General features: G+C 47.3%; 1 protein-coding gene across 1 annotated transcript in view; it reads right to left on the reverse strand.

Annotated features, from left to right (window-relative positions):
* Positions 1 to 3,183: 3,183 nt before the first annotated feature.
* Positions 3,184 to 11,858, reverse strand: part of LOC132117625 (ephrin type-B receptor 4b-like) — a 32,653-nt gene continuing 23,978 nt past the window's right edge. The window contains exons 11-16 of the mRNA XM_059526958.1: positions 11,771 to 11,858; positions 6,124 to 6,339; positions 5,272 to 5,421; positions 5,000 to 5,193; positions 3,948 to 4,106; positions 3,184 to 3,678 (exon numbers count right to left, since the gene is read on the reverse strand). The exon at positions 11,771 to 11,858 is cut by the window's right edge and continues 160 nt beyond it. Coding sequence (XP_059382941.1) covers positions 3,579 to 3,678; positions 3,948 to 4,106; positions 5,000 to 5,193; positions 5,272 to 5,421; positions 6,124 to 6,339; positions 11,771 to 11,858 — 907 coding nt within the window. The 3' untranslated portion in view covers positions 3,184 to 3,578. The remainder of the gene's footprint in view (positions 3,679 to 3,947; positions 4,107 to 4,999; positions 5,194 to 5,271; positions 5,422 to 6,123; positions 6,340 to 11,770) is intronic.

Here is an 11,858-nt window from a genome sequence, read left to right on the forward strand (position 1 = left end):
ACACACGTCATGGTTCAAACAGTCTCTCGTCATGTCAAACATGACTTTGTGGTTTCAACAGCAGTTTTCAATTAGTTCTGCAAACCTCCATGAGTCTGTCTCTCTGCCTGTCTGTCTGATCTTTCCATGCGCTCATCCGTTTACACACAAACACACACACACACACAGAGTCAGACGCTATGTGGATTAAACGGGATGTTGTAAGTATGTGTTTCTTCTGCAGACTTATCTTTGCTGTATTCGAAGTGTTGAATCTGTGGAGGAGTCTAGAAACATAAAACACATCTATATGTTGAAACTCTGCAATGCAAGTTCAGGAGCCTAAATGAAAAACATCCACCATATATGAAGAAGAAATAAAGAGTTGAACCCATGTTTCCAGAAGATGCACAGTATTCTCGTGTGTGTTCTTTAATAACAGATGTGAATTTGATTATTAAAAGCCCAGATCATCTGAAAGATCTTCCTCACAGATGGATCGCCTGACTGAGCATGAGCCTCTAAAACACACAAACACATTGACTTTGTTTCTTTCTGACGCTGTAATATAAACCCGAGGCAGCAGAACATCCGACTGATATTAAAAAATGATCTGAGAACATAAACACACAGACTGAGACTGTAACTGGATCGCTCAGCATGACGAGAGGATTGCTGTTTATATTTCTCATCTGATTTATGATCGAGATTTATTTGACGAGAGACTGAAAGCGTCCTGAAATTACAGAAGAGAAGTGACTTCAGTTTCCCGTTCACACTGTGTGAATTATGTCTCGTCTGTTTGAATATCTCTGGATTCTGTGCTTTATAATACCATAGAAATGTTTAGTGAAAATTGCATTCTGGTAAAATCCATGTTTCCATCGAGCAGTGTTTCACAGAAAGGGCTCAGAGTGAGGAGTAAACTAATAGAGCAAATAATTAGCTAAAAATAATCTTAAAAGATTTTCAAAATTGCCTATTTTCATGGCATGAACGGTAAAATGAATACAAAAATAGGTGTACCAAAAAGTTAATAAACATTTAAAGGAAAAAAATATTTTACATTTATCTTTTACTTTAAGTAAAATTAATTTACATATCAGAAAATACAATTTTAAATGACAAATTAAATTAAAAGTGAAAAAGATAAAGGTATATTTTCATGGCAGGAACAGGGTGAAAATCAATGGTGCCAACAGGATTATGATCCAAATATGATCATTACACACACACACACACACACACACACACACACACACAACTTTGGATCGCACTTGATTCAGATCTGAACTTCGAGGCGCGAATCATTTGATTCAGATCGGAACTTCGAGGCGCGAATCGCGAATCATTAGATTCAGATCGGAACTTCGGAGCGCGGATCGCATTTGATACAGATCGGAACTTCGAGGCGCGAATCGCGAATCATTTGATTCAGATCGGAACTTCGAGGCGCGAATCGCGAATCATTTGATACAGATCGGAACTTCGAGGCGCGAATCGCGAATCATTTGATTCAGATCGGAACTTCGAGGCGCGAATCGCGAATCATTTGATTTAGATCGGAACTTCGGAGCGCGGATCGCATTTGATACAGATCGGAACTTCGAGGCGCGAATCGCGAATCATTTGATTCAGATCGGAACTTCGAGGCGCGAATCGCGAATCATTTGATTTAGATCGGAACTTCGGAGCGCGGATCGCATTTGATACAGATCGGAACTTCGAGGCGCGAATCGCGAATCATTTGATTCAGATCGGAACTTCGAGGCGCGAATCGCGAATCATTTGATTCAGATCGGAACTTCGAGGCGCGAATCGCGAATCATTTGATTTAGATCGGAACTTCGAGGCGCGAATCGCGAATCATTTGATTCAGATCGGAACTTCGGAGCGCGGATCGCATTTGATTCAGATCGGAACTTCGAAGCACGAATCGCGAATCATTTGATTTAGATCGGAACTTCGGAGCGCGGATCGCATTTGATTCAGATCGTAACTTCGTGGCGCGAATCGCAAATCATTTGATTCAGATGAGAACTTCGGAGCGGGGATCGCGAATCATTTGATTCAGATCGGAACTTCGGAGCGCGGATCGCATTTGATACAGATCGGAACTTCGAGGCGTGAATCGCGAATCATTTGATTCAGATCGGAACTTCGAGGCGCGAATCGCGAATCATTTGATTCAGATCGGAACTTCGAGGCGCGAATCGCGAATCATTTGATTCAGATCGGAACTTCGAGCTGTGAATCGATTCGCGCCTCGAAGTTCCGATCTGAATCAAATGCAATCAGCGCTCCGATCTGAATCAAATGATTCGCGACTCCCATTACTTCCGACTCAGATCGGAACTTCGAAGTGCGAATCATTTGATTCAGATCACTATCTGCGTTTTCACTGCTTTAGGATTAAAGGAACTTTAGATACTTTCCATATTCTAATTAAGAACCAACTTTGTATTAAGAAAAGAGATTTAGAGCCAGTTAATATATGTGTGTGTGAAGAAGAGTGACAAAACAGAAACTTCAATTCAATTCAATGTACATAGTACAAGCAGCAATTTTTTTCTGGTGTTATACATTCTTATATATTCCATATTTTAGTGTTTGGCAAGCTACAATAAAGGTGAGTAAAAAAAAAGTTTATTACATATAAAAATTACAGGAAAACCAACGGGGGTCAATTTGACCACATCACAATCTGTACAGCCTCCTGAAAATACTCCTGTGTCAACACTTTGCATTCAAAATAGGCAAGAAGAAATGTTTCAAGTAGTTTAAAAACCACAGAGCAGGGTGTCAAACTCAGCTGCTGGAGGGCACATGGTGAATTAGTTTCCTGGGTTTGACTTTATAACAGGGTTTTAAATTAGTCATGAAATGAATATTCACTCTAAATGCACATATATATATGATCTTATTGTGAACTGATCTGGTCTCATTTTAAAGATGTTTTGAGCTGGTGATGTTTAATCAGAATGTGATAACTCGATCTTCTCTGGTGATGTGTGCAGGATTCCTTCAGCACTCTTAAGCTCCGCCTCCACAAGCTGCGCTCATCTGCATACGGCACGCCCACATCTCAGCTCCAGCCCGCCCTTCATGTTGTCTTTGTTGATAATCCGATTCACTCAGATGTATGCAACTGAGATTCAGTTCACTAGACACACACACACACACACACAAACACACTGCAGCAGCTCTGCTGGGAGGGGCCAGTGCAGATCTTTAATGTGATTGGTCACATGGATTACACTCAGTTTGATTGACAGCTCCCACAGTACTTTTGCTAAACAAACATTTGTTCATTATTTGTGCTGTTTTTATACGTACAAAACAATAATTACAAAATAATCTCACTTTATAATAATTATAATGAATCTTCAATGTGAAGATCCGATTAAGCTCCCAGAATGCAACAGTAACACGTCACTCGCTGATGTCTCTGTCGTAACGCTCGTCTGTCTCTTCACGAGACCGAAGACAAAACCAAGAGAATAAACCCCAGAGATTCTGTCCTGATTGGCTGGTTCTGTGGTGCTCCACAGTGATTGGTCGATCGGTCTGATAGCAGAAGCAGGGCATGCTGGGAAGCGTCAGTATCGCAGGGAGCCGCCGTGGACCCGCAGTGTTTGGACGCTGGACAGAATCTTCTTCTGGTGACCCGCTAAAGTCACGCCGATCCTCAGGAGATCCCTGGACACAACACTGCAATTACTTCTCCATTCCATTTTCAGGTTTCATTTCTAATTGAAAGTTTATAAATTAAGTTTTAAATTTCCATGTTTTCATTTTAATTTTATTTAACGTTTTAGTAATTGTGTTGTGTGAATTTTTTGTTAGGGTTAGTTTTTTTTTAGTCACTTTTAGGTTTAGTTATTTTAACAAGAGAAAAATGAGAAATCAATGCTAATAGCCGTGCTAACTGATGCGTCAGTATGAACACTAGTAGCGCAGTGACTCACTCGGTGGAGATGTGTGACACGAGCTGGATGGAGGTGAAGCCGGCCTGCAGGAAGTTGTCCTCGTATCGCTCCATCTTGATGATCCGGAGCCAGTCGGACACTGAGCTGCAGTGAGAGAGCGACGGAGGAGGACGCTGGTCCAGCAGAGGGTGAGACGGCCTGAGACACACACACACACACCGGTTAATCACACACGCCAGGACAGGAAGTGACATCACCAGCCGTGTGCTGCTACTGTACATCCACAGATCTTACAATATATATCTTATATATGGCAGAGTGTATTTTTGTAGTAATCTTTAATCAATTATTGTGAACTCTTTCAAACTGTTGTAACAATTAAGTGGTTCCTTAATAAATTAATTATATACATAAATACACTTTTAAATTATATAAATATATATTTTTTTACTTTTCAAAAGTTTTGAGTTTAAAAAAAAAAAGAAATTAATGCTTTTATTTGTCAAGGATGCATTAAATGGTTTAAAAGTGACAATATGGAAATGTAACGAAATATTTATATTTCAAATAAATGCTGTTCTTCTGAACTTTCTGTTCATCTGTGAATCCTGAAAAATAAAATGCATCACAGTTTCCACAGAAATATTGAGCAGCACAACTGTGTTCAACACTGATAATAATCAGAAATGTTTCTTGAGCAGTAAATCATCATATTATTCTGATTTCTGAAGATCATGTGACACTGAAGACTGGAGGAATGATGCTGAAAATACAGCGGAGCATCACAGAAATAAATTACACTTTAACACAGATTCACACAGAAAACAGATGATTTAGACACATTAAAATAACTTATTCATTCCAAACTTGTGTGTGTGTGTGTGTGTGTGTGTTCTGTAGGTGTGCTTGAATTTAAGGACCATGTTTTGTGTGTGTGTATGTTTTATAGATGGCTGGAACATTTCAGCAACTGTCATCCGTTCACATTCAGAAAGAGCAGGATACAGCAGTGAAGGTGATTAACTTCCACTGCAGCCTCCCACCTAAACACTTCCTGCCACACACACACACACACACACACACACACGGACCCATCTGAGATGCGTCCGGTGATCTTGAGCGAGGCTGGGTTGCGGATCAGTCGGTCGAGGGCAGAGACAATGGCACAGAAGCGCGGGCGAGACGATCTCTCCTTCTGCCAGCAGTCCAGCATCAGCTGGTGCAGAGACGCAGGGCATTCTGGGGGAGGAGGCAGGCGGTAGTCCTGCTCGATGGCGTTGATCACCTGCACACACACACACATCATCATCATCAGCGGGCTCAGAACACACTCGTCCGTCAGATCGGATCAAACCTCACTCACGTCCTGGTTGCTCATGTCCCAGTAGGGTCTCTCTCCGAACGACATCACCTCCCACATCACGATGCCGTAGCTCCAGACGTCTGACGCCGAGGTGAACTTACGGAAGGCGATGGCTTCAGGAGCCGTCCAGCGGATCGGGATCTTCCCGCCCTGACACACACACACACACACACAGATTCTGAGCGTTACGAACTCCGAGTGTGTGGCACATGAATACTACACCTCCCGGAAAAACTCAAAGCTCTTTTATTCTATTGGTGTCTAAGTCCTTTGGTTTATAAATTTACTTCTTTCTTGTTGCTTTTTTAAATAGTAAAAATACAAAATAAGAAAAATAACCATCTTGTTTAATAACTGTGTCAGAATCTGGTGAGAGAATATCAATCAATCAATAAATAAAGACTTCTGCATTTTCTTTAGTATTTCTCTCATTTATGAATATTGGACACCTACTGATAGATGTAATGTGGTAATATGGTAAATGTTGTGTGATAATTATAATAAAACGTCTGGAACTTGCAACTACAAAATCAGATTATAAAAAGTTAACAAAAATGTAATGAACTAATACAAATAAAACATCAAAACAAAAAAACTTGTCTCAAAATTGGATTTGGAACTAAAATTGACCACAATTATGTCAGAACTTATAATAAAAAAAAAAAATTTATTTATTTTTTTATACACGTGTGTATATAACATTATTTTGCAAAAATGCATTTAAAAAAAAAAAATTAGCATATTAAATTAGCATAATAAAATCAGTCATTTTGATCACAAGAACAGTACTGAAACGGAGGGGTGACTATCATTGAGAGCATGTAGTGAAGGGTGTGGCGGGCGTGTCCTCACCAGTGAGCTGGTGTACGTGGGGTCAGACGAGTTCTCTGTCAGGAATCTGGACAGGCCGAAGTCAGACACCTTACACACCAGGTTACTGTTGACCAGGATGTTTCGCGCCGCTAGATCCCTGTGAACATAACTCTTCTCCGACAGGTACTTCATACCGGACGCAATCCCACGCAGCATCCCCACCAGCTGGATGGGCGTGAACTGACCGTCGTTCAGCTGCAGACAGAGAGAGAGAGACGGGTGAGAGCGGGTGACACTTCTGACCCAACATCAGACAGACAGAGAGAGAGAGACGGGTGAGAGCAGGCGACACTTCTGACCCGACATCAGACAGACTGAGAGAGAGAGAGAGAGAGAGAGAGAGAGAGAGAGAGAGAGAGAGAGACGGGTGAGAGCGGGCGACACATCTGACCCGACATCAGACAGACAGAGAGAGAGGAGGGTGAGAGCGGGTGACACTTCTGACCCAACATCAGAGACACAGAAAGAGAGAGAGAGACGGGTGAAAGCGGGCGACACTTCTGACCCAACATCAGAGACACAGAAAGAGAGAGAGAGACGGGTGAAAGCGGGCGACACTTCTAACCCAACATCAGACAGACAGAGAGAGAGAAGGGTGAGAGCGGGTGACACTTCTGACCCAACATCAGAGACACAGAAAGAGAGAGAGAGACGGGTGAGAGCGGGCGACACTTCTAACCCAACATCAGACAGACAGAGAGAGAGAAGGGTGAGAGCGGGTGACACTTCTGACCCAACATCAGAGACACAGAAAGAGAGAGAGAGACGGGTGAGAGCAGGCGACACTTCTGACCCAACATCAGACAGACAGAGAGAGAGAGATGGGTGAGAGCGGGCGACACATCTGACCCAACATCAGAGACACAGAAAGAGAGAGAGAGACGGGTGAGAGCGGGCGACACATCTGACCCAACATCAGAGACACAGAAAGAGAGAGAGAGACGGGTGAGAGCGGGCGACACTTCTGACCCAACATCAGACAGACAGAGAGAGAGAGAAGGATGAGAGCGGGCGACACATCTGACCCAACATCAGAGACACAGAAAGAGAGAGAGAGAGACAGGTGAGAGCGGGCGACACATCCGACCCGACATCAGACAGACAGAGAGAGAGAGAGAGACGGGTGAGAGCGGGCGACACTTCAGACCCAACATCAGACAGACAGAGAGAGAGAGGAGGGTGAGAGCGGGCGACACTTCTGACCCAACATCAGAGACACAGAAAGAGAGAGAGAGACGGGTGAGAGCGAGCGACACTTCTGACCCAACATCAGACAGACAGAGAGAGGAGGGTGAGAGCGGGCGACACTTCTGACCCAACATCAGAGACACAGAAAGAGAGAGAGAGACGGGTGAGAGCGGGCGACACTTCTGACCCAACATCAGACAGACAGAGAGAGAGAGGAGGGTGAGAGCGGGCGACACATCTGACCCAACATCAGAGACACAGAAAGAGAGAGAGAGACGGGTGAAAGCAGGCGACACTTCTGACCCAACATCAGACAGAGAGAGAGAGGAGGGTGAGAGCGGGCGACACTTCTGACCCAACATCAGAGACACAGAAAGAGAGAGAGAGACGGGTGAAAGCAGGCGACACTTCTGACCCAACATCAGACAGAAAGAGAGAGAGGAGGGTGAGAGCGGGCGACACTTCTGACCCAACATCAGAGACACAGAAAGAGAGAGAGAGACGGGTGAAAGCAGGCGACACTTCTGACCCAACATCAGACAGAGAGAGAGAGGAGGGTGAGAGCGGGCGACACTTCTGACCCAACATCAGAGACACAGAAAGAGAGAGAGAGACGGGTGAAAGCAGGCGACACTTCTGACCCAACATCAGACAGAGAGAGAGAGAGAGAGAGACAGATGAGAGCGGGCGACATATCTGACCCAACATCAGACAGACAGAGAGAGAGAGACAGGTGAGAGCGGGCGACATGTCTGACCCAACATCAGACAGACAGAGAGAGAGAGAGAGAGAGGAGGGTGAGAGCGGGCGACACTTCTGACCCGATATCAGACAGACAGAGAGAGAAACGGGTGAGAGCGGACGACACATCTGACCCGACATCAGACACACAGATAGAAAGAGAGAGAGAGAGAGAGAGAGATGGGAGAGAGCGGGCGACACTTCTGCCCAACAGCAGACAGAGAGAGAGAGAGAGAGAGAGAGAGAGAGAGAGAGGGAGACGGGTGAGAGCGGGCGACACTTCTGACCCGACATCAGACAGACAGAGAGAGAAGGGTGAGAGCGGGCGACACATCTGACCCGACATCAGAGACACAGAAAGAGAGAGAGAGACGGGTGAGAGCGGGCGACACTTCTGACCCAACATCAGAGACACAGAAAGAGAGAGAGAGACGGGTGAGAGCGGGCGACACATCTGACCCGACATCAGACAGACAGAGAGAGAGAGAGAGAGGAGGGTGAGAGCGGGCGACACTTCTGACCCAACATCAGAGACACAGAAAGAGAGAGAGAGAGAGACGGGTGAGAGCGGGCGACACATCTGACCCGACATCAGACAGACAGAGAGAGAGAGAGAGACAGGTGAGAGCGGGCGACATATCTGACCCAACATCAGACAGACAGAGAGAGAGAGAGAGAGAGAGAGAAGGGTGAGAGCGGGTGACACTTCTGACCCAACATCAGAGACACAGAAAGAGAGAGAGAGACGGGTGAGAGCAGGCGACACTTCTGACCCAACATCAGACAGACAGAGAGAGAGAGATGGGTGAGAGCGGGCGACACATCTGACCCAACATCAGAGACACAGAAAGAGAGAGAGAGACGGGTGAGAGCGGGCGACACATCTGACCCAACATCAGAGACACAGAAAGAGAGAGAGAGACGGGTGAGAGCGGGCGACACTTCTGACCCAACATCAGACAGACAGAGAGAGAGAGAAGGATGAGAGCGGGCGACACATCTGACCCAACATCAGAGACACAGAAAGAGAGAGAGAGAGACAGGTGAGAGCGGGCGACACATCCGACCCGACATCAGACAGACAGAGAGAGAGAGAGAGACGGGTGAGAGCGGGCGACACTTCAGACCCAACATCAGACAGACAGAGAGAGAGAGGAGGGTGAGAGCGGGCGACACTTCTGACCCAACATCAGAGACACAGAAAGAGAGAGAGAGACGGGTGAGAGCGAGCGACACTTCTGACCCAACATCAGACAGACAGAGAGAGGAGGGTGAGAGCGGGCGACACTTCTGACCCAACATCAGAGACACAGAAAGAGAGAGAGAGACGGGTGAGAGCGGGCGACACTTCTGACCCAACATCAGACAGACAGAGAGAGAGAGGAGGGTGAGAGCGGGCGACACATCTGACCCAACATCAGAGACACAGAAAGAGAGAGAGAGACGGGTGAAAGCAGGCGACACTTCTGACCCAACATCAGACAGAGAGAGAGAGGAGGGTGAGAGCGGGCGACACTTCTGACCCAACATCAGAGACACAGAAAGAGAGAGAGAGACGGGTGAAAGCAGGCGACACTTCTGACCCAACATCAGACAGAAAGAGAGAGAGGAGGGTGAGAGCGGGCGACACTTCTGACCCAACATCAGAGACACAGAAAGAGAGAGAGAGACGGGTGAAAGCAGGCGACACTTCTGACCCAACATCAGACAGAGAGAGAGAGGAGGGTGAGAGCGGGCGACACTTCTGACCCAACATCAGAGACACAGAAAGAGAGAGAGAGACGGGTGAAAGCAGGCGACACTTCTGACCCAACATCAGACAGAGAGAGAGAGAGAGAGAGACAGATGAGAGCGGGCGACATATCTGACCCAACATCAGACAGACAGAGAGAGAGAGACAGGTGAGAGCGGGCGACATGTCTGACCCAACATCAGACAGACAGAGAGAGAGAGAGAGAGAGGAGGGTGAGAGCGGGCGACACTTCTGACCCGATATCAGACAGACAGAGAGAGAAACGGGTGAGAGCGGACGACACATCTGACCCGACATCAGACACACAGATAGAAAGAGAGAGAGAGAGAGAGAGAGATGGGAGAGAGCGGGCGACACTTCTGCCCAACAGCAGACAGAGAGAGAGAGAGAGAGAGAGAGAGAGAGAGAGAGGGAGACGGGTGAGAGCGGGCGACACTTCTGACCCGACATCAGACAGACAGAGAGAGAAGGGTGAGAGCGGGCGACACATCTGACCCGACATCAGAGACACAGAAAGAGAGAGAGAGACGGGTGAGAGCGGGCGACACTTCTGACCCAACATCAGAGACACAGAAAGAGAGAGAGAGACGGGTGAGAGCGGGCGACACATCTGACCCGACATCAGACAGACAGAGAGAGAGAGAGAGAGGAGGGTGAGAGCGGGCGACACTTCTGACCCAACATCAGAGACACAGAAAGAGAGAGAGAGAGAGACGGGTGAGAGCGGGCGACACATCTGACCCGACATCAGACAGACAGAGAGAGAGAGAGAGACAGGTGAGAGCGGGCGACATATCTGACCCAACATCAGACAGACAGAGAGAGAGAGAGAGAGAGAGAGGAGGGTGAGAGCGGGCGACACTTCTGACCCGACATCAGACAGACAGAGAGAGAGAGAGAGACAGGTGAGAGCGGGCAACATATCTGACCCAACATCAGACAGACAGAGAGAGAGAGGAGGGTGAGAGCGGGCGACACTTCTGACCCAACATCAGAGACACAGAAAGAGAGAGAGAGAGAGACAGGTGAGAGCGGGCGACATATCTGACCCAACATCAGACAGACAGAGAGAGAGAGAGAGAGGAGGGTGAGAGCGGGCGACACTTCTGACCCGACATCAGACAGACAGAGAGAGAGAGAGAGACAGGTGAGAGCGGGCGACATATCTGACCCAACATCAGACAGACAGAGAGAGAGAGAGAGAGGAGGGTGAGAGCGGGCGACACTTCTGACCCAACATCAGACAGACAGAGAGAGAAACGGGTGAGAGCGGGCGACACATCTGACCCAACATCAGACAGACAGAGAGAGAGAGAGAGAGAGGAGGGTGAGAGCGGGCGACCCTTCTGACCCGATATCAGACAGACAGAGAGAGAAATGGGTGAGAGCGGGCGACACATCTGACCCGACATCAGAAAAACAGATAGAAAGAGAGAGAGAGAGAGAGAGAGAGAGAGCGGGCGACACTTCTGACCCGACATCAGCGCACAGATAGAAAGAGAGAGAGAGAGAGATGGGAGAGAGCGGGCTACACTTCTGACCCAACATCAGACAGAGAGAGAGAGAGAGAGAGAGAGAGAGAGAGAGAGAGAGAGAGAGGGAGATGGGTGAGAGCGGGCGACACTTCTGACCCAACATCAGACAGACAGAGAGAGAGAGGAGGGTGAGAGCGGGCGACACTTCTGACCCGACATCAGCGCACAGATAGAAAGAGAGAGAGAGAGAGATGGGAGAGAGCGGGCGACACTTCTGACCCAACATCAGACACAGACACACAGATAGAAAGAGAGAGAGAGAGAGAGAGAGAGAGGGAGATGGGTGAGAGCGGGCGACACTTCTGACCCGACATCAGACACAGACACACAGATAGAAAGAGAGAGAGAGAGAGAGAGAGAGAGGAGCGAGTGACACATCTGACCCGACATCAGACAGACAGGTACTGACCCGCAGGAAGGAGTCCAGTGCGCCGTTCTCCATGTACTCGGTCAGAATCATCACGGGACAGGAAGCTGTGATCACTCCCTCCAGGTGA

The sequence above is a fragment of the Carassius carassius genome, chromosome 37 (genome assembly GCF_963082965.1).
Source record: "Carassius carassius chromosome 37, fCarCar2.1, whole genome shotgun sequence".
NCBI lineage: Eukaryota > Metazoa > Chordata > Actinopteri > Cypriniformes > Cyprinidae > Carassius > Carassius carassius.